This window comes from Amblyraja radiata, chromosome 20, assembly GCF_010909765.2.
Source record: "Amblyraja radiata isolate CabotCenter1 chromosome 20, sAmbRad1.1.pri, whole genome shotgun sequence".
NCBI lineage: Eukaryota > Metazoa > Chordata > Chondrichthyes > Rajiformes > Rajidae > Amblyraja > Amblyraja radiata.
This window is the reverse complement of record NC_045975.1, coordinates 27206020-27229754: the sequence shown is the minus strand read 5'-3', so window position 1 is coordinate 27229754 and position 23735 is coordinate 27206020. Positions and strand designations below refer to the sequence as shown.

At 40.8% G+C, this 23735-nt stretch overlaps 1 protein-coding gene across 2 annotated transcripts in view; it reads right to left on the bottom strand.

Moving 5' to 3' along the window:
- LOC116984776 (tyrosine-protein phosphatase non-receptor type 5-like) overlaps positions 1-23735 on the bottom strand; it is an 84609-nt gene that overhangs the window by 35728 nt on the left and 25146 nt on the right. The window contains exon 2 of one of the 2 annotated variants that reach the window (XM_033039142.1): positions 3103-3300. In XM_033039142.1, the coding sequence (XP_032895033.1) occupies positions 3103-3270 (168 nt within the window). In that variant the 5' untranslated portion in view covers positions 3271-3300. Of the gene's footprint in view, positions 1-3102; positions 3468-23735 lie in introns of those variants that run through there. The other variant, XM_033039143.1, reaches the window with a different exon arrangement.

The window sequence follows — 23735 nt, the reverse complement described above, 5'->3', positions numbered from 1 at the left end:
CAAACATTATGAAATGTGGGGACTATGTATAACACTGCTGTAATCAAAATGTATAAAATGGCCTTTATTAAAATCTGACAATGTGCACTTCAACCACATGTGATTTTTTTTCTATTACAGATCTCAAATTATGGAGCACAGAGACAAATAAATAAATGATGGGTCTTTGTCCCAAACATTATGGAGGGCACTGTAAGTGTTGATCGGCAAAAAGGTCTGCATGGATGTGGTGGGCCGAATGGCTTGTTTCTGATCGCTTCATTCTATGGCTGTATAGCTTCTGAATCAATCTGTCTAGATGCCGGTAGAGGGCTGCACAAGCCACACATTACTATGGGCTGGGATCCACAACCAGGTTCTCGGAGGCAAAATACAGCACAGCTGGAGGGAATTCCCAATGAGAGAGGTAGCCATACTGTCCGTCTGATTTTCATTTTTATTGCTTAGCAGCAGAAGAGCTGTGTATCCTGGCAGGCAGTAAGTTGAAATAATTCAAAACATTAAAAAATATTTTAAAGTTATATTAAGAATTTTAAAATTTTAGTGACATAAAAAAAAATCAAAATGGTTAGAAATCAAAACACTGGAAAATAATTAAACATATTTCAAATAAAACAATTAAAAAATAAATATCTATACCTGAATTGTATATCTTCTTCTCACTGAGGGAGATTCCCTAAAGTGAAATAAATTGCTGCATTGAACATGAATTAACCTGCTGTAGGTTTAGATGGCAGCAGAGGTCTGATCTTAACCCCAGAGAAAATTGTCAGAGATGATCAGTTCTACACAAATTTAGGATTTCCATATTTGCACATGCTTGTATGAAATCCCTCTTGTCTCTCCACAGTTATGAGTAAAGGCCAACAGTTCTTCATGGAACTGCCCTTTTATTTTGAAAATGTTGTGCCAGTGTCTTGGATTTGGATGTGCAGGGGACAATTTGAAGATGAAGCAAAGCATTCAAGTATAGTGAACAGTGATGAAGATAGTGGGGATCTTCAGGAGCTGGTGGGATGGGCGAATGAAATTTAATGCAGATAAATGTGATCGTACATTTTGATACAAAAACAAGAAGCAAAATATTATAACTAGGATAATGCTAAAAATAGATATTATGGGCTGAGGTGCGCATTTGTATGAAGCTTTGACGAACTGGTTTAAAAAGCTGATGAAAAAGTATATGGGATGCTGGGCTATACTGTATATACAGGAGTTGAGAAAACAAAAACAGACCTGAATAGAAACATTGGTTTGTCCACACTGTGGAATCGTGTTCAGTTCTGGTCAGCTCACATCGGGAAAGATATAACAGCCATAGAAAGGGTGAAGAAATTATTGAGGGTCTTATCTGGGGAAAGACTGGATAAACTGAGTTGTTCTTAGTGCAAAGAAGTTTGAAAGATATGTTGGAGAAGTTAAAAAAAAATGAGGAGTCTGGATAGGGTATACAGAGGAAAACGGTTTCTGTTGGAGGAAGAGGTGTGAAGATTTAAGGCGATTTGGCAAATTAACCAGCCAGTGATTAGAACCTGTTTTGAGTGAGATTGAATCCTGACTTTCAAAGAAGAATTGAAAACAAAATTGCAGAAACGGGAGAGCATGAGAGAGTGAGACCTGCGATATTTCTCTTGCAGAGAAGGCACAGGCTTGAAGGGGCTATTAGCCTTATTCTGTGCTGTTACCATTCTATGAAATAAAACACACATCATTCATTATGCTCCTCTGACTGCACTGAGAAGTAAGTTGAGTTGGTTTTGCCTACCAATGAATTGTTGGTGACCCTAAATATGCCAAAGAAAATTACCCCTTAAACAGTGCTAACCAATTCTCAAAACCAAAAACAATGCTGAATGAACTCAGTAGAACAGGCAGCATCTGTGGAGGCAGAGGGATTTGGATTAAAACCTCTCCAGGTACTTTCAGCACCTTTTTTTGCTCCAGATTACAGCATCTGCAATTTCTTGTGTCTCCAGTTAATTTTCAGGTAATTTTACTCTTTACCGACTCATCCAGCCTGTGGTCATCATAATAACTCCATGCTTCCAATGTATTTGTTCACTACCCAATGACCTGGCACTGCAGCTGCTCATGTCCAAAGACACAAAAGACAGACGTTAAGGAAAGATGAAAACAGGGAAATGAAAAGGTGAATATCTAGGAGATAGAGTGAGATACAGTATAAGATATTTTGAAACATAGATTTTCTTGTTTTTTAATAATCCAGAAGGCAAAGTGATCTGTTTCCTTCAAAATTTCTGAAAGGGACAAGATTGGCAACCAGAATGACTGAAAATAAGCCACTTTCAGATATTCACAGTCCACAATTGTGCAGTAACAAGAGGCTGCAGATCATGCTGTGTCGATTAGCTTCCCTTGCTTTCACGGTTCTTTTCATTATAAATGCTCAGTCCTTAAATTTCCAAAACCATATTCAATATACTGTTTCCAACAGGCAAAAATTATACCTTTATCAATAATTACAAAGCTGTGCCTGTAACTATGGAGTTTTTTTAATTTATTAGCTGTTAGTAATCTTTCTGCCTTATTCCCAGTAACTCAGGAGCTATTAATTTATTACTTTATTACTAGTGATCACAGTAATCCTCATTCTATTTCTATCTTCATTCGTAACCATTATTAAGGTTATTGTTATTCTTAATGAGTTCCTACATTTCTACATCTTTGCCAGTAACTATCATCTGATTCTTGTGATATTAGTGGTATTTCCCTGCGATTAGTTCTCCCTGTCTCTCAATAACAGCTTTTTTTTCCTTAAGGCTGCTTGCTTTGAATAGCATGGCCTTCATAAAGGTTGCCAGGCAACCATGCAGCATCCAGGATACTGCCCTACTGGCTATACTCCACATAAAAGTGGGAGATATTTCTCAAATGTAACTAATATGAGCCATTGAACTGTATTTATATCCAAACCCCTAATCTTCCTGCCCCACCACCTTACACTTTAAGAAAGTACACCGCACAGTGGGTATGTTATTGATTAAGTTTGATAAAAATGAACCATAGTAAGATTCTGACAAATCTGGCATCATGTGATGTGACAGAAAATCCTTTAAACGTTATCCCTGCCCAAAACCTTACCAGAATCTGGAGCATCACACAGAAGAGAACACTGAAGCTCACTCTCAGGCAGACTCTCCTCATCCAGCTCCATCGATTTTCCTGCCTTAGCTGCAAGGTACTCTGGGACTTCTCTGGCTTGTCCATTTCTTCTTCCTGAGGGCTGCATTTGGTCAGTGCCCCCATCATCCTTCTTTTCTACTGGTGCTTCAGAAGAACCTGCAAAAGAGGAGTTTGAAGATGGAGGTTGAACAGGATTCATCCAGCGTGGGCAGCTGCTCCCCACACTCGATGTGATGGCTCGTTCTTTACGACTGTTAGTGATGGCTCAATCCCAAGCAGCAGATGCAATGCTGTGTTCAATTGTCATGGTTAATTCATTGAGTGCTGCTGCTGCTTCCTTTGGAGACAAAAAGCAAACCCACACATGAGTGGGAGGACTACGCAATTGAGGAGTAATGGAAATTTTTACACCAAGGTAAAGGCAGACAGCCAGTGACGAGTAGAAATGATAGAGATTGTAAAGAAAAAAGATGACAGAGAGATGGAGAGAGGGAAAACAAAATACCTACGGAGACTTTTGAAATGGAAGCAGATGTTAAAAGATCAACCTAGGGAATGTCAGGTTTGTATAAAAGCAAATAATCCTTCGCAAACAGGATGATGTACAGAAACATGCATGAAAAGGGAAAAGAGAGAGAATGCAAACAATAGAAATCAAGAGAAAGTAACATAATTCTTCGCATAGACGTTAGTAATTCTGTCAACATTTTGAGTCTTTGAATGTACTCGCATAGCGATTTACTCTTGACATTTGACACCAGCATACATTGTTAACGCTGTGCAGGCTTCTGTCTGTACGGCAGCTTGAGAAAGCCTGCAGACAGGGACCCCTTTTAACGGTAATGTAAAGTGCTCCAGCAGCATTCTTAATCATAGCATTTGTTTGCAATGAAACCGGAGGGTTTGAACAATAAAATGCCTGCACAAAGATGGCTTCTGGCTCTTAATTGCAGATTGCCTGCTATCATTCTGTAAAGAAAACGAGTACTGTCCAGAGAAAAGTAAGCCGAATAAATCATATTATGAATGTTGAGTTCAACAACCAAAGAATCTGCACCAAATGGACATGGTGAACATATTCGAAGAGAGGGTAAGGACATAGACCCCCTCCCAACAGAAATCGCCAGCCTGAATATGCATTACCACAAAATATTTCAGAAACGCCACCAAAAACAGATGCATTAGCAATTTGCAGTTGATACAATAATATTTGTTGTCATTTGAACCTCATTGAGGTTCAAACGAAATTTGGTTTCTGCAGTCATACAAACTAGAAACAAGAAAAGAACCAAGACACAACACAATTTACACAAACATCCATCACAGCGAGTTTCCTCCTCACTGTGATGGAAGGCAAAGTCTTATCTCTCCCCTGCTCTCCCCATTCTCCTCCCGATGTCAAAGTCAAAGCCCCCGGCGGGCAATGGTAAATAAGTCCCGCGACCATTAAGGCTGCGCCGGGCGATGCAAGGCCGTGCTCCGGGTCTTGATGTTAAAGCCCCCGGCAGGCGTAAGCAAGTCCCGCAGCCATTAAAGCCATCAACCGGGTGATGTAAGGCCCCGCTTCAGGTCATTTTCAACCCCGCAACTCGGGTGGGAGAAGTTGCCGTTGCGGAAGCTCCAAAAAGCGGTCTCCCACCAGGGGCCCGCGAGCTCCCGATGTCACCGTCCACCGGGCCGGCGGCTGGAGCCTCCGAAGCTCCGGAGTCGGCCGCAGCAGCGCCTCCCGTTCTGAACTCGGCCAGCTCCGCGATGGTGAGTAGTCCGCAGGCTCCGCGACTGGAGCTCCAGGTCGTTCCGGCTGGAGGCCGCTCCACGGTGCTAGGCCCCAACGACAATGGAGACCCGACAGGGAAAAGGTCGGGTCCTCCATACAGGGACCCCCCCCCACACATACCCAGTTAAAAAAAAACACTATAACTACATTCAAACGAGACAACAAAAAAAAACACAGACGGACTGCAGAGGCCGCTGCGACGTGGATCGCGCCGCCCGCCCGCCCAGTTTCATGAGATCATGCGTTTTGTGCCACGTCTAGTCTTGATCTTCAAATATACTTTTACTTAATGGGCTGAAGGCTGTACTAATGTATTGAAAATGACAATTTCACCATTAATGTCTGCCTTTGCGCGATAAGTCTTACATCCCAAGACAATGGTACCAAATCAAAATTACTCCGTTACACTGATTTGCCGACCAATCGTGAAGGTTCATGGCAAAACCTTGGAAAATGTGCAGTGTTTTCTATGTGTCAGGTAGCCATTGATGATGTAAAACACATTCATTTATTGAGCCACATGAAAACCAATTGCTGAGAGGCAAATATGTACCGCTTTAACTTGCCAGCACATTTTTCAAAACTGTTTTTCGATTTGCAGTGCAAGATAGTGAAAGGGAGCAAACTCGCACTGCAGAAAGGCACAAAATATTAACTTATTTTTTGTTTGGGGGACCAGGATTGATATGAATGCATATGAGAGCTTCGAGAGTGAAGGGGGTGTAGGGAGAGCATGAAGACAGAGGCTTCCGCCAAGGTTAGGGTTATTACAACATACTCCTGTTGTTTTATTTATTGAGGTTACCTCACTTTGTCCTTCAACACGTACTCCAGATACAAAGCTTGATCTGAAATTTTCTCTTCTATCCGACTGTGGTTTTCTTATCATTCATGCTAATGTTGTTTGTTCCTCTGTCTTTCTGGCCTATTTTATGACATTGTGGTCATAACTGAAAACAACATGTTGCGTTAGACAAGTGCATTGCATCATTTGCGTGGAACTGTATTCTTGTATTTCAATCAAGTATTCACATTTGTTTCCAATTGAAATTATAAAATGGTTATTTTTTTCAAATTGTTAATCGTCTTGCTTCGATTTAGAAAGTGATAAAGCATCTTCATGATTCTTTTTTAATTCGGTATTAAAAAATTTGCATTTGCAATTTTTTTTTAAACCAACCTGTTTTATAATTCTCAACACAAAATTCTGTTGAAGCAAGAAACTGAAGATGCTGGTTTAGAGAAATGGACACAAAGTGCTGGAGTAACTCAGTGGGTCAGGCAGCATCTCTGGAGAACATGAATAGGTGATGTATCGAGTTGGAACTCTACTTCAGATAATATGTAGGGGAAGGGGGGAAGAAAGCTGGAAGGAAGGAGAACCATGACAAAGCCTAGCAGGTAATAGGTTAATGCAGGTGGGGGGGGGAGGGAGATAGATAGATTGGCACATGGTTAGACAAAGGCCAGAGATGAAAAGACAGAAGGTATGAGACTAAAGCATTAAAGAGAAGCAAATTGTGAAGCTAGAGGAAGGAATGTAGGTGGAAGGGTAGGGGAAGAGAGAAGGAGGTGCGAGTCCAGCCAGAGCATGGGGGAGAGAAGGTAAAGGAAAGGAGGGTGTGGTGTGAGGAAATAAGTTGTAAGTTGTAAGCAACCCAAGCAAAATATGAGGACCTGTTCTTTGCATGTGGCCTCACTCAGGCAATGAGGGAGAGCCAAGAAAGAAAAGTCAGTGTGGGAATGGGAAGAGGAGTTAAAATGGTTGGCAACCGGGAGATCCAGAAATCTTTGTGAACCGAGTGCAAGTGTTCAGCAAAATGTTCTCTGAATCTACGCTTGGTCTCACTGATGTACAGGAGGTCACATGGGGAATATTGGATGCAGTAGTTAAATGAGGTGCACGTGAACCTATCTCACATGGAAGGACTGCTGGGGTTGCTGAATGGAGATGAGGGAGGAGATACTGTATAAGGACAGGTGTTACATCTCCTGCGGTTGCAAGTAAATGTTGCTGGGGAGGGGGAGGTTTGTGTGGGAAAAGATGAGCGAACCAAGGAGTTGTGGAGGGAGTGGTCTTTTCAGAAGGCGGAAAAGGTGGGGATAGGAAGATGTGTCAGGATCACTTTGGAGGTGATGGAAGTGTCACAGGATGATGTGTTGAATGCGGAGGCTGGTGGGATTAAAGATGAGGACCAGAGACCTTGGTTAAGGACCTATCTCTGACAGCAGGGGGATAACACATATATTTTTTTAAATGAGAACGTTTCGATGTCCTTGAATTGAAAGCCTCATCTTGGGAGCAGATGCGCTGGAAATGAAGAAATTGAGAGTAGGTGATAGCGTATTTGCAAGAGACAGGTGGGAGGAAGTGTAGTTCAGATAATTGTAGGAGTCGGTAGGTTTGAAGTGGACGTCAGTTGATAGTCTGTCCCTTGAGATATCAAGAAAGGGGAGAGGGATATCAGGGATAGACCAAGTGAATTTGAGAGCAGGCTGGAAGTTAGTGGTAAAGTTAATGAAATCAACTAGTTCTGCACCGCAGGAGGCAGCCCATATGCAGTCGTCTATGTAGCGGAGAAAGAGTTGTGGGATGGTGCAGTGTACGTTTGGGTCAAGGACTTTTAAATAGAACTAACAAAAAGGCAGACATAGCTGTGGCCCATTCAGGTCTCCACGACTGCAACTTTAACTTGGAGAAAGTGAGATGAGTCGAAGGAGAAGTCGGAGAGTGAGGGCGAGGACAAGTTCTGCCAGATAGAAGAGAGTGTAAGTAGAGGAAAATTGATTGGGTATTTGTTCAAGGAAGAACCTTGAAACCAAATTCTAATTGTCTACCCAGCTGAATAGCCGATTGACATTTACATCCCGTCTCTATGACCTTATTATTTGGCGAACTAAATGTGTTACCAGTATTTAATTTGATATTTAAGTGATTTATGCGAATTGGAAACCACAAAGAACATGAGTTGGAGCATTGGCCAGTGAAGCAACACAGTTGCTGCCAGATTAACCTCTCGCTGCTACACATTCTCTGTTTTAACAGGTTTGGATTAATTAGATCCACTATATGAAAACTTTGTGCAAATCTAAATGCACTAGGATGAATAGCTTTGTTTTTATTGGCTCAGTTTTATGCAACCACGGCACAAAATAGAGAAGGGAAAACCAGGTAAAGAAAATTAACCACACTCAGCAGAATCTGCAAGGTTCCAATGCAAGCTTTTGTAGCAGATTTTAATTATATTTTCAAATTACTCAGTAGAATTAAAATTTACCTCGCTATGTTAGTATATGGTTTAATCACCAGAACCTGCCTGATTTTCAGTCCATTCATTTTGATGGATTGGAAAAAGGACTTGCGATAAATCCTGTCAGATTATTGTACAGTTTGTAAAAACAGAAACTCAGACCAGTGTGTTGTACTCTTAATAGCCCTCATTGATAATGAAGTTTGTAACTTTTGTTTATTTATAATGATTACTTCAATAGAGGCTTGGAGTTGTGTTTAACATTGCTTGTTGCACTTTATTAATGTAAGAACTAGTTGCTGGGTCAAAATATTTTCCTGTGCAGCTGCTGTCTTAGCTTGCTTTCAATCATGCGGAAGGCAAACAAGATAGCGAGTTCTCCATAATGATGACGAATCACCTATAAATTTACTTTCCGTCTTTTCAGAACACTCTAATATCATGAACATTCGCAAGAAGGCTGTGAAGAAAATGTTGCAGCCATTTTCTTGACATTTAATATTTTACATTATTTATCTAATTCCTTCATATATATTGTGATATACTACTAATGTGTGTGTGTAACAATTTCTCCAATCCTATCCTTGGTCACGAGGTTATGTTTCTTTAATAATCATGAGGTTATGTTTCTTTGTTAGTCTTTTGATTGAGGGAGGAAACTGGAGCAACTGGAGAAAACCTATGTGATCACACAGAGAGCAAGCAAACCAGGGTCAGTATTGAGGTAGCACCTCTCCTGGCTGCTCTAGTTGTGGTTCTAGTTTATTCCCAGTATTGGGGAAACCGTTCAACATAAAATACAGCTGATGCTGGAGACAAGTAAAGACTTGGAAAAACTGGAGGGATGAATATAGGATGTGCTAAATGTCATTGGTACAGAAAAAAAGGTAGACATCCTTGCTTTGGATGAAATAGAGTTTGTGAAGATTACAAATGCTTGTAAGCCTCAAGGGAAATACAGGGAAATGAAGGATGACAGGTGGGATTTGAGTGCGAGGCTGCGAATTTTAATAATGAGACATTGCTACTATGGAGACTCTGAGGGGAAGCCCTGACAGGGTGACTGGTGAATAGATTTTTCACCAGAAATTACAGAGGGTGGTTTGTTTATTTTTGTAATGCTTTAATTAATTTCCAAGATTCAAAGGTCTTTTTGATTCAGTTTATTACTTTTTATTTTATTTTAACCTTGATTTAATTACTTGCCTGTCTGACCTATTTTTAAATGCCTCAAAATATCAGTGGCAAGACCTTCAGATCCCCCTGACTAAGGACTAGTTCATGCTGGTGGCCCATTCCCCTATGCCTGAGAGCTCTGAGGTAAGGAGGGTCAGCTTGGTTGGCCAATTTGTATCTACATTAGATTAGTGCAGGCAGGCAGGATGGCAGGAGCCAGGTTCAAGTAATGTAGTATCATCAGATCCGGTACAATCTAGTAGTTCTAAAGCAAATTAAAATTTAAAAAGGGATGTAGTCAGAAACTATGTTTTAGATATCAGAGATAAAAGAAAACTGCAAGATTTAAAGAAATTGATAAGCGAGAGAAAAATATGATCAAAATATTTCAGCAGAAAGATATGTTAGGGTGTATCACCAAATAACTGCACTTAATCAAAATTTAGAGAATGTATAAAACATTTGGAATAAAAGGAAAGAACAAATTCAGCCTCACTGATGAAACCATATTCAATGAGAAAAGATAAAAAAGATTAATAATAAAATGAGATTTGATGGACAGAATTTATTAATAAGAAGAATCTTTAGTACAAATATATTGTGCGTAAGCCGCTTGTAGAGTATATAAATATAATAATGGGACAACCACATCAAACAGACGGAATGGATTGTAATGTGAGAAAAAGCAACGAGCCAGATATAGTTAAAAGTGAATGTGCACGAGCAATTCACCAACAATAATCTTGATATAAACAATAAACTGCTGGAGGAACTTAGCAGGTCATGTGACAACATTAGAGGCAAAGGGATGGTCGGTGTATCAGGTTGAGACTATCGGGACTAGGATAGTAGTCAGCAGGTCAGACAGCATATGTGGAGTGTACTGGACAGTCGGTGTTTAGGGACAGGATCTATCTTCAGATTGGTCAAGATTCAAGCATCTGCAGTTCCTCGAGTCTTCACTGATAGGAGACAGGTAGAATCAAGTGAGATGATGGGGGGGGGGGGGAGAGGAGAAAGTGCTGAGACTGTGTCTGGTGGGTGATAAGTGTGACCAGATAAGGAAGGGATGATGGTCAAATAGAACCATGTGGAGGAGGGGATAAGAAATGTAAACCAAGTGAGAAAAAACACAGGTTGATAGGTACATGGGTGATGGGAAGGTGGGAAAGGCTGATGAGTCTAAGTGAGAAGACTTTCAATTTCAGGTAACCCACCCCGCACATGTTCCTTTCCTATTCTCACTAGTCCACCCAAGGTCTCTTTCCCTTTGATTCACCATTTCCATCTATCCTCTCCCCTAGTTACCTACTCATCACCCTCCTCCTTATTTGTTTCCAGTATCTCCAGTCTCTCATGTCTTCTGCGATCTTAGCATGTTGACAATCAAAGGAAAAATACAAAACAGCTGCTCACATACTAGATTTAGGTAAGGCGGACTTCAACAAAATCAGGAGACAATTTCCATAGTAAAAAGGCAGATCTTTCTCTGAGTAAAATGATAAAGGGTCATTGGGAGGTGTTGATCAAGCAAGGATTTCATATGACACTTAACCAGTTTCAGTTTAGTTTAGAGATACAGCACGGAAACAGGCCCTTCGGCCCACCGGGTCCGTGCTGACCAGCGATCCCTGCACATTAGCACTATCCTACACCCACTAGGGACAATTTTTACATTTACCAAGCCAATTAACCTACAAACGTGTATGTCTTTGGAGTGTGGGAGGAAACCGAAGATCTCAGAGAAAACCCACGCAGATCACGGGGAAAACGTACAAACTTTGTACAGTCAGCACCCGTAGTCAGGATCGAACTTGGGTCTCCGGCGCTGCATTAGCTGTAAGGCAGCAACTCTACCGCTGCGCCACCGTGACCGCCTTAAGATGCAAGCTGCTGCCAATGAAATACCTACGGACAACTAATGTATTAAAGGACAACGTAAAGATAAAAGAAAAATCAAAAACGTATAAACTAACAGATCATGTACTTAAGAAGCGATGCAAATATTTAAAAAAAGTACAAAACATAATATGCGAAACTGAATACATTTATAGTAAGAAACTTGCAAATATCAAAAGCCACTCTGAACTTATGATATGGATAAAAATAGAATGGGCCCCTTGAAAACTTGTAATGATACTCTAAATGAACATAAAGGAACCACAGACATACCATATAATTACTTTTCTTGTCTAGTGAGGCTATATGGGTGGAGTTGAGGAACAAGAAAGGGATGATCACCTTGTTGCGGGTGAACTAAAGACCCCCGAACAGTCAATGGGAATTTGAAGAACAAATATGCCAGGAGATTGCAGACAGCTGCAGGTCACATAAGGTTGTTGTAGTAGGGGATTTTACCTTTCCCAATATTGACTGGGAAAATCATAGTGTGAAGGGTTTAAATGGGGTGCAATTCTTCAAAAGTGTTCAGGAGAGTTTTTTCAAGCAGTATGTAGAGGCCCCCACATGTGGGAGGGCAACACTGGATCTAGTATGGGGACATTAGGAAGGACAAGTTAATGAAGTGTTTGTGGAGGAACCTTTTGGGACCAGTGTCCACAGTTCGATTAGGTTTAAGATAGTTATGGATCGGGAAAGAGAGTGCCCACATGTTAAAATGCTCAACTGGGGTAAGGCCAACTTTGAGGGTATGAGAGAAGGTCTCGCTCAAGTTGACTGGAGCAGGATATTTGAGAGGAAAGGAAAATCAACCAAGTGGGATGTTTTTAAAGTGCTGACAAAAGCTCAGGATATGTACTTCCCCATTAGAGTAAAGGGCATAGCAGGCAAACATAAGGAAACTTGGTTGACGAGGGAAATTGAGGCATTGATAAAAAAAAAGGATGCATGGGACAGGTATAGGCAGCTGGGGTCAAATGCATTCCTGGAGGAGTTTCGGGAACTAAGGAGTAAACTGAAAAAGGAACCCAGAAGGCCAAAAAGGGGCCAGGAGAAAGCTCTAGAGGGTAGCATTGAGGACAATCCCAAAAGATTTTATAAATACATGAGGGAGAAAAGGGTAACTAGAGAAAGAGTGGGACCTCTCAGGAGTCAAAGAGGTCACCTCTGTGTGGAGCCACAGGAAATGGGCAAGGTCCTCAATGAGTATTTCCCCTCTGTATTTACCTAGGAGAAAGACAGTAGGACGGAGGAACTTAGGGCAGTCAATGGAAGTGTCTTGAGAGCAGTCAGTGTTACCGTCGAAGAAATACTGAAGGTATTATCGTGTATGAAGGTAGACAAATCTCCAGGGCCTGATCAAATATATCCGAGGACATTGTGGGAAACCAGAGACGAAATTGCGAGAACCCTGGTTGAAATTTATGAGTCGTCCGTAAATACAGGAGAGGTGCTGGAAGACCGGAGGGTGGCAAATGTTGTACCTCTTATCAAGAAGGGCTGCAGGGAAAATGTTGGGATCTATAGGCCGGTGAACTTAACATGTAGTTGGAAAATTACTAGAGAGTATTCTGAGGGATAGGTTATACAGGCATTTGGATGGGCAAGGGCTGATTTTGGGATAGTCAGCATGGTTTTGTACGTGGGAGGTCGTGTCTCACAAATCTGATTGATTTTTTTGAAGATGTAACAAAATGGTTGATGAGGGCAGAGCTGTAGATGTTGTGTACATGGATTTCAGTAAGGCATTTGACAAGGTTCCGCATGGTAGGCTGCTCTGGAAGGTCAGATCACATTGGATCCAAGCAGAGATAGCTGAATGGATAGCAAATTGGCTCCATGGAAGGTAGCAGAGGGTGATGGTGACAGCTTGCTTCTCGGACTGGAGGCCTGCGACTAGTGGTGTGCCTTAGGGCTCGGTGCTGGACCCGTTACTGTTTGTCATCTACATCAATAATTTGGATGAGAACATACAGGGCAAGATTAGCAAGTTTGCTGATGATACAAAAGTGGGTGGTTTTGCAGATAGTGAAGATGGTTCACTATCTGGATCGATTGGCCAGGTGGGCTGAGAAATGGTTGATGGAATTTAATACAGAGAAGTGTGAGGTGTTGCATTATGGGACGTCTAATAAGGGCAGGACCTACACAGTGAATGGTAGGCCTGTGGGGAGTGTTGCAGAATAGAGAGATGTAGGAGTACAGGTGTATGGTTCCTTCAACGTCGGTCGCAGGCAGATAAGGTGGTCAAAAAGCCTTTTGGCACATTGGCCTTGATCAGTCAGAGTATTGAGTATAGAAGTTGGGAGGTCATGTTGCAGTTGTATAAGACGTTGGTGAGACCGCATTTAGAATATTATGTTCAGTTCTGGGCTCCATGTTATTGGAAAGATATTGTCAAGCTTGAAAGGTTTACGAGGATGTTGCCAGGACTAGAGGGTGTGAGCTATAGGGAGAGGTTGTGTAGGTTGGGTCTCTATTCCTTTGAGTGCAGGAAGATGAGGGGTGATCTTTCAGAGGTGTATAAAATCATGAGAAGAATAGATCGGGTAGATGCAAAGTACAAACCGTGCAACACACAATACTTCTCAGATTTGCCATTACATTTCATGCTTAATTGAAATTGAATTTCTAAGCACACAACAATGTGACTACAGTACTTACGAAACGGTGAAAACTACAAAGCTGTGGGGGTCGAATGAGACTCGTCTATTTACAAATGTAAGATGTTGCAAATAAGTTTTTTAAATCCTTTAAAAATGGGATGCTGGCCTTTATTTCTAGAAGATTACATTGTAAGGAGTGGTATTCATGCAATAGTAGTACCACACCTGGAGTATGATGGACAATTTAGCAATTTACATGATCCAAATTAACCTCTGCATCATTCCTAGAGGTTAATTTAAATCATGTAATGCATATTTTTCTGATTTTTTCTGATTTTAAGAATGAATTGGAAGAAGGATTCCATGGTGTGGCAGATGTTGTTGCAGGCTTAGATAATTCAGCACCACAGGTGATGAGCATGTACATGTCAAGGTATGCAGGGATATCTATGGGCTAAATCTTCCCATAGCTGGTTGGATGTGACCTTTTAAAATTAGACTGCCACAATCCTATTAACGTTCCTTTGCTGATCACACAATGAAAATGTGCACATCACTGACAAAGAAACTTAATCAAGTCAAGTCACATTTATTTATATAGCACATTTAAAAAACAACTCTCGTTGGCCAAAGTGCTTTACATTTGTTATAAGAATAGCACAACAAAACAGACTACATACATATAGACATGTAGACCTCACTCAGAGGAAGTCAGGAAAGGCTTGGGAGTATAGATAAGTTTTTAGTCTTGACTTAATAGAGTTGATGGAGGGGGCAGTTCTGATGGGAAGGGGGGATGCTGTTCCACAGTCTAGGGGCTGCAACCGCAAAGGCGCGGTCGCCCCTGAGCTTATGCCTAGACCGTGGGATATTCAGCAACCCCAAGTCGGCCGATCTGAGGGACCTGGAGGTGGAGTGGTGGGTGAGAAGACTTTTTATGTAGGCGGGGGCAAGCCCATTGAGGGCTTTGTAGACATGGAGGAGTATTTTGAAGTTTATACGGAACCGCACAGGGAGCCAGTGGAGAGAGGCCAGGATCGGGGTGATGTGATCCCTTTTTCGGGTGCCCGTCAGGAGTCTCTCTGCGGCGTTTTGGACCAGTTGCAGGCGGGACAGGGAAGATTGGCTGATGCCAGTGTAAAGGGAGTTGCAGTAATCTAGGCGGGATGAGATGAATGTGTGGATGATCTTTTCCAGGTCATCAAACTGGAGGAATTGTTTTATTTTAGCTATCATCCGAAGCTGAAATGGCTCTTATCATTTACCTTCCCATCAGTCCCTCCAGTTGCTCTGGTTGCCAGCCTCCTATCACTCCAGTTTAAACCTCCTGAATAACACTAGTGAAACTCCCTGTGAGGATATTGGTTCCTCTCCAGTTCAGGTGCAACCTGTCCCTCTTATACAGGTCCCACTTGCCCTGGAAGATAACCCATGATTCACATACTGTATCTGACACCATGTACTAGCATTGGAGAAACTGAGGTGAAGGTTCACTGGGTAGATTTCTTGGATGAAGGGTTTAACAAATGGAGAACATTTTACCAGGTTGGGCATGTACTCTTCAAATATTAGAAGAATAAGAGATTATTTTATTGAAACATTAAAATTCTGAGGGAACTTGACCAGGTAAAAACAGGGAGGTTATTTCCCCTTGTCCAGGTACAATATTTAGGATTAGGATGCATAGTTTCAGAATGAAGGGTCACCCATTTACTTTGCAGGTAACAAACAATTTCTTCTTCTAGTGGGCCAAGATTCTCTGGAATTCCCTGGAAGCAGTCATTAAATATATTCAGAGAGGTGATTGACAGATATTTGAACCGCAAGGAAGATGTGAGCGGGGAAGTGGTGCCAAGGCAAGGATCGATCACCCAATATCCCATTGTAAAACAGGCAAAAGAAGTTGATTGTTCTTCTTCATATTCTTATGTGAGATTGACTGGCCTACTCATCTCCCAATTCGTATGTTTGGTTAAGTTTAGATTTTTGTCACATGTCAGCGAAAAGCTTTTGTTGCGTGCTAACCAGTCAGCGGATATACTATACATGATTATAATCAAGCCATCCCCAGTGTACAGATACACGATCAAGGGAATAACATTTAGTGCAAGATAAAGTCCAGTAAAATTCAATTAAAGATAGTCCGAGGGCTCCAAAGAGGTAGATAGTAGCTCAGGACTTGATAGAATAGTTCAGTTGCCTAATCACAACTGGGAAGAAACTGTCCCTGAATCTGGAGGTGTGCTTTTTCATACTTCTGTAACTCTTGCCTGATGGGAGAGGGGAGAAGAGGAAGTGAGGGGCAAGGCTCGTCCTTGGTTATGCTTGATTGAACAGCAACAGCAAATAGAAACAAGTAAATGGAATATGAATGTTGCCCTCTGACAAATTGGAAACTATGCATGGATAGGAGAAAACATATGGATATAACATATACACCGGTGAGTGGAAGGGCGGGTGGGTCTTAAACAACAATCCAGTTGCAAAATTTATAATGAGATATAAGAATCAACATTTAACATTCACACATGCATTAAAAATTACTGTGACAAGTGATTCATTTCTTTCAGTATAATACTTGAATCATATTTTATATTCATAATTCATATTTTTCCTTTCTCATTCTTACATGAATGTACCAAATTGAGTGACTTTTGAAAGAAATTTACGAATCAGAATCCAAAGCGTTAAGGCCCAGGCTGAGACTAAGTGTCATGCAGTGTTTAATATAATCTTTGTCAATGTCAAAGCAACAGCAGTTAAGGCGATTAGAAAGTCAAATGAATACTTCCCTCATGTAGGTGTTATACAAAATAAAAGATCAGGGAAGTTATGCTAAAACTGTTTTAAACATTAGTTCATTTCTGGCCACCTCATTACATATAGAATATTCAGGCAGATGATATTTTAGGTAAGAAGAAAGATTGGGTATCTTGCTTTGATTTATTTGAAACAGAGGAGACTGAGGGAAGACTCAGCTAAAAATTGGTGACATCTTGAAAATGTATCACAAGGCAATTTTGCCCTGAACAGAGAGGTCAGTGACCAGGGCAAGATTATAAAGTTATTCATAGGTGGATTGGAGGGTAGATGGGGAGAACATTTTTACTTTAAGCATGGTGAAAGACTGAAATGCATTTGATGATGGGACAGTAGACGCAGAAAGTACAACAGCCTAGAACTAAGCTGGAAACTTAAATTAAACTGCAATTGGTTTTTTGCTGGCACCAAATCAACGGCTGATGTGCCTCCTTCTGTGTCTGACCTTTCCATAATTTTAAATTCATTTATTTTCTTCATAAATCATAACTCCTTGATTATGAATAAATTAAAAAAAATCTCTACCTGAAATGGGTATGACCAAACATCTCTCCACATTTATTGCCAAATATCACATTAACCATTAATTTAATTCAGAACAAGACACTTCCCACATGCGATGTATATTACCAACATATATTGCACCAGAACAACATTTTAGGAACTTTCTCAGCATAATTCACTGTGTGTTTGCAATGGACATTACTTTTCAAAAAGTATTTTCATTGAATGTTGTTACATCAATAAGTAAGCTGCCCTGTATTCAGTATTTGCAGTTAATTCAGAGGACTAGACAGAATCTCATCAACAATAGAATACCAGAAGAGAATCAATTATTCTCTTTAACCTGCTGTGTACTAACTTAACCCTGAATAGCACATAAGTTATATACTACCAGATGGGAATGATTTGTTCACCGTTACATGGAGTGTTCTAAACCTGTACAAAGGCTATCACTGAGCGAGATACAGTATGAATGACACAAATTGAAAATAGTTTATTTTTATCTTGTATATATTGTACATGGGCTGATATATATAGTGTTACCTAGTCTAATACAATATAATCCACTAGGATCTGTCGTTAACACGTTCCTTATTACAAACTTCTTGTTGTAAAATAATCCAACATAACATATTTACAGTGCTACTTACGCTAATAATAGAAACCTTTTTAACAGATGCCTACTTCTTTGTAAAACAGTGATACTACAGTGAGAGAGTGAAGCAGAAGCTTGGGGTGTGAGTGAAGATGAATGAGTTAGGGAGGAAACAATATGGAGATGTAAGAATGAGGAAGGGGCATCAGCAAGGCAGAAAGAGATAACTAGAAATTAAGGTAGATTATCAGCACAAGCGCTACACATTCCTTTACAAATAGGCACTGTGATAAGGAAAGACAAGGACATTAAACTCAGGCAAAGGAGTGAGAAGAAAGAGAAAAAAAGGGAGATATTGAAAGAGGGAAATGCAGGAAAAAATAATTTAAAATGAGAGGCAGAAATAGATTGAGAACCCCAGAGCTATACATTCTTTTGTATTATGTTATGCTTTATCTATTCATCTGAGGGGTATTACAAAGATAACCTTTTGTATTAACACGGAAACATAGAAACTAGGTGCAGGAGTAGGTCATTCGGCCCTTCGAACCAGCACTGCCATTAATATGATCATGGCTGATCATCCAAAATCAGTACCCTGTTCCTGCTTTTTCCCCATATCCCTCGATTCCCTTAGCCCGAAGAGCTAAATCTAACTCTTTAACTATTAGTGCTTACCATATGAATCTCGACAGTAAAAAGATTTGAGCCGAATCAGCAGGAATTCATCCTCTCACTATGACCCACATTCTAGCAAAGGGGACTCTCAGCCTCTGTGACCAATCACTTTATGTAGCAGGGCCATGTGATAACTATCCAGTCAATGAGAATGTCAGCTGAGATTAAAGCACAAGAGCAGCAGCTACTTCACTGAGAGAACTCCACCCCCTGGGCACTGATATCAATGTGGGATTATAATAGGATTAACTACAGATGAGAAGCACAAATAATGTGAAGATTATGTGAGTAATAGATCATATTGTTTGTTATTGCTATCCCAGTTATATGAAGCTTTCCCTTCTAAATTGTAATATTTGCTGTGGGAAAGATCTTGATTAAATGATACCTGCAACACTAATACACAGGGCCCGAGGCAAAACCAGAGATCATTGTTTTTTTGAAAAATAATAAAAGAAAATTGCTGACATTCTCCCCAACATTCAACATTCCTTCAGAACACCATTTGTCTTTTCCAAACAAGAAATGTTTTCCATCATTAAAAGCCATACACAGGCTTTAAGTTGGGATGTTATTGTGAAACAAGTGATGTTGATTAACTTTACCTTTACAGATTGGCTAATACATAACAACAGTGAAAGATACACCATGGTCAATAGAATAAATGATTAATATTTTACAGCTTCACCAAAAAGATAAACTCTCCAAAATATTTCAAAGAAAACTTTGGCCTCTTGCATTCTGCAAATATTAGCCCCCATTAGCAGTAAAGTTCCACAAGTATCCTTCAGCACTTTGCCCCAGTGAGTATTCTTCATCCAAATGATGACGGCCTATGGGCTATTTAACTGCAGGGGCATAACTTCTGACATTTGTCGTTCTCAGATCCATTCTTGTCACAGAATGACCTGTATTCAGAAATAGAAACATTTCTTATGTTTCTCATGTGTGGTGCAATAACCATTGCTTCGGTGTAGATCTGACAGTAAATGGTGCCAATGGGCCTGAGCTCTCCTGAAATCTGTGTCTCAGTGCCACTCAAAGAAATACATTTACCTGCAGAGCCCATTTGGGTGTCATTCCTTCCCTTTTTCATAACTGTATTGACATATTTACCAGAACACTGCTACTTATGTCTAATGTTAACCCTGCACTAAAATTTACTTCAGGGGGAAAAAGAGAAAAGCCTGATATGGGTTGATGTTTGCTCTCAGTTCAGCTTACTCAGAATATTCCAGATGGTTTTGGTGAATGAGCCTGCAGAGGATCGCTGATGTGCATTTGAACAACTGTCTGTATGTAATGTGACAATACAAAGTGACTGACACTACCCTTCATACAGGCTGCAAGGGCTGGCATTTTACACACTTGGCAGAATTTCCATATTACTAGGAAGGCCAGTAATTAGGATTGGACAACCTAATTATCCCTGGAACTGGCGGTAAACTGGCCTTTAAACCATGAAGTGTTGCTCAGTGGAAAGATGTTTCATGGAATGATGAATGGCAGTATAGTATTAATTGAAGGAGTACTTGGAGGTGGTGGTGAATCTCCATCATTCTTTTTCTGTGTGGTAGAATTATCTTGCAGGAACTTTGATGAGTTTACAATATGCCTTCTAAATGTAGCACACTTGATCCATTACATGTCAATGGTAGTGGGAGAAAATGTTTAGGATTGCGTATAGGATTCCAGTCAAACAGTCCGCTTTGTCCAGGGTGTTATCAAGCAGCTGAATGTTATTTGAGGAGTATTCGTCTGTACATGTGGAGAATATTCCATCACCCTCGTGATTTGTGCTTTGTGGATGGTAGATTCCTTGGAGAGTCATGAGTTGAGCCACTTTCTGCAAAATACTTCGCCTCTTACCTACTCTTCAATCCACGTGACTGGTCATAGATACATCAAGTTAACAGTAACCACAAAATCATTGACTATGGTTATGCTTTTGAATGTCAAGGGAAGTCCCAGGACTTTATTTTGTTGGAGAAGATCATTGTCCGGTTAACGTGTTGCTGATGTGATGCCTTGTGCTTGAATGTAAAGTAGTTCTTTCAATGTAAGGGAATTACCTATTTTTTAGACTTTTTTTTACAAGATGTGGGATCACACATCATTTCTAGCACCTATTGGCTGTCTTTTGACTATCATTTCCAAGATAGTTGTAAGTCACATTATTGTACTACTAAAGCCTTTATTATCAAAGTACCCCCATTGTGCTATGATCTAGATGTTCCACCATTTGATAATGAGGAACATGTAGAATTTGTGTGAGAATAACAAAAAAAAAGAAAGAAATTATGAGAACAATGTCTATGAAAAGAAGAGAAAGCTAAAAAAGTACAAAAGTAGTTGTTGGCCCCATAAGACTGAGGCCGGAAGTTAATAACGAGGAATAAGGAAATGGGGAAACATTAAACAAACATTATTTGTTGAATAAAAGCAGAAATTTCTGGAAGTACTCAGCAGGTTAGACAGCATCTGCAGATAGAGAAAAGAACTAATGTTATTAATCAAGTTAGAGTCACAGAGTGATACAGTGTGGAAACAGGCCCTTTGGCCCAACTCGCCCACACCGGCCAACAATGTCCCAGCTACCCTAGTCCCACCTGCCTGCGCATGGTCCATTTCCCTCCAAACCTGTCCTATCCATGGACCTGTCTAGTTGTTTCTTAAACAATTGGATAGTCCCAGCCTCAACTACCTATTCTGGCAGCTTGTTCCATACACCCACCACCCTTAGTGTGAAACCCTCAGATTCCTATATTTTCCCATTCACCTTGAATCTATGAACTCTGGTCCTCGATTCCCTTACTCTGGGAAAAAGACTGTGAATCTACCCGATCTATTCCTCTCAACATTTTGTACAACTCTATAAGATCTCCCCTCATCCTCCTGCGCTCCATAGAGACACAGCCTAAACCTCTCCCTATCGCTCACACCATCTAGTCCTGGCAACATTCTTGTAAAGCTTTTCTGAACCCTATCAAGCTTGACAATATCTTTCCGATAGCATGGTGCCCAGAACTGAACACAATATTCTAAATGCAGTCTAATCAACCTCTTATACAACTGGAAAATGAGCTCCCAACTTCTATACTCAATACTGATGAAGGCCAAAGTGCCAAAAGCCTTTTTACCTGTGACTCGACCTTCAAGGAACCATGCACCTGTACTCCTATATCACTCTGCTCTACAACACTACCCAGAGGTCTACCATTTACTGTGTAGGTCCTGCCCTTGTTCGACATCCCAAAGTGCAACACCTCACACTTTTCTGTTTTAAATTCCATCAACCATTCCTCCGCACACTTGGCCAATCGATCCAGATCCTGCTGCAATCTTTCACAACCATCTTCACTATCTGCAAAACCACTAACTTTTGATCATCAGCAAACTTGCGAATCTTGCCCTGTATGTTCTCATCCAAATCATTGATGTAGATGACAAACAGTAACGGGCCCAACACCAAGCCCTGAGTCTCACCACTAGTCACACAGGGCTCCAGTCCAAGAGGCAACCTGCCACCATCATCCTCTACTTCCTTCCATGGAGCCAATTTGCTATCCATTCAGCTATCTCTCCTTGGATCCCATGCGATCTAACCTTCCAGAGCAGCCTACCATGCCGAACCTTTTTGAACGGCTTGCTGAAGTCCATGTATACAACATATACAGCTCTGCACTCATCAACCTTTTTGGCCACGTCTTCAAAAAATCAATCAGATTTGTGAGACACTACCTTCCACGTACAAAACCACGCTGACTATTCCTAATCCATGGGCCGTGGGAGCTGGGAGGACTGCATGGCTAGACATGTTTCAGTGTCTCCGGCTTTGGACGAGGCACTGCTGTGCTCTGAGCAACCTGGTCGTGGGTGTTGGAGAGCCAGGGCAGAGAGAGAGATGGAAGCAGAAGCAGCAACGGGGGCAGATGTGGATGGGGAGCCAGGGCTGGTGAGTGTTTGCTGGGCTGGCAAGCCGATCGCTGCAGCTCTGGCCATGGAGCAGCTTCACTGCAAGAGTCCCGGGCCGTCGCAGGTGGCCGGGCATCGGGTCGAAGGCGAGGAGGAAGCGTTACTCGGCTGCCGTGAGAGTCTCAGCACCGAATTCGCCCTGGTGACCGGCATGGACCAGGCTGCGGCTTGGTGCATCCTGGAGGACAACCAGTGGCTGCTGGAAGTAGGTACCAAGCACTGGGTAGAAGCGGTGGAAGTTAGTGGCCTTCAAATGGGGTTGGTTGGAGAAAGCATCCTGCTTGCCTGCTAGATTTTCACTCTTACTGTAACTGCAGGAAAAATGTTCCCGATGTTTTTTTTTAACAGATTTGTCACCGAGGCTGAAAGTCCCCCTTTGCAGTGAGGTTCCTTGAGACATTTTATTTCATGAAAGGCTCAACAAATACAATATAAAGTTGTTGTTAATTCTTGGTTCATGAATCATATCAGCTTTCATTATTCGAGTAATTCTCAGGGTGTTGTTTAAACAGCTCATGCAGGAAAATGAAGAGTTTGTAGAATAAAAAAAGATTACTTAAATTTATTTTCTTCGGCCTGTGTCCTTGAGTTAATCGATGTTGATTGAACATCTGATACTAAGCTAGATTCCAAGCTGAACAGTAGGATCCATACACCTTTATTGTTCAATATTGAGTTCATCAGTAGAATTCATAATTTGCTGTTGGGCTCCCTGCATAATACTGTTTCTACTTAATATTGAGCGCATCATTAAATGTAAACCATTGAAAAGAAAGCTGCAGCACCACATATAACATTGAATAGAAAGGTCACTTTTGAACATTGCAATTTCTGTTTCATACACAAATTAATACTAAACATATTTAGTGCCAGGATCATCATTAAATACTGTTTCTATTTGAATAGAGAATACAATTCCATACATAGCACTAGCCGACCCTTTACCTATGCCACTTAAAGTAGTTTCCTACAAATATAGAGCGTCCAATATAATATTTTTTATGTTTAATGCAAAATATTTTACTGAATACTAATTTAATACTTCATATTGCATAAGGGAGCTGCATATCCATACATGCACCACTTAATGCAGAGCTCCATATTTAATCAGAGCTCAATAGTTAATACTGCTAATCACTTAATACTAAATTAATTGTTTAAAATTAAGTCAATTGTTTAATATTGAGCTCACTGATTTATATTGAGGCACTGGCTATTACAAAGATCAGCAGATATATCCTAGTAAACTACTGCTTGCTAAAACTAAACTATTTGATCCATTTTAAATATATTTTTAGGGGCATGGGAAT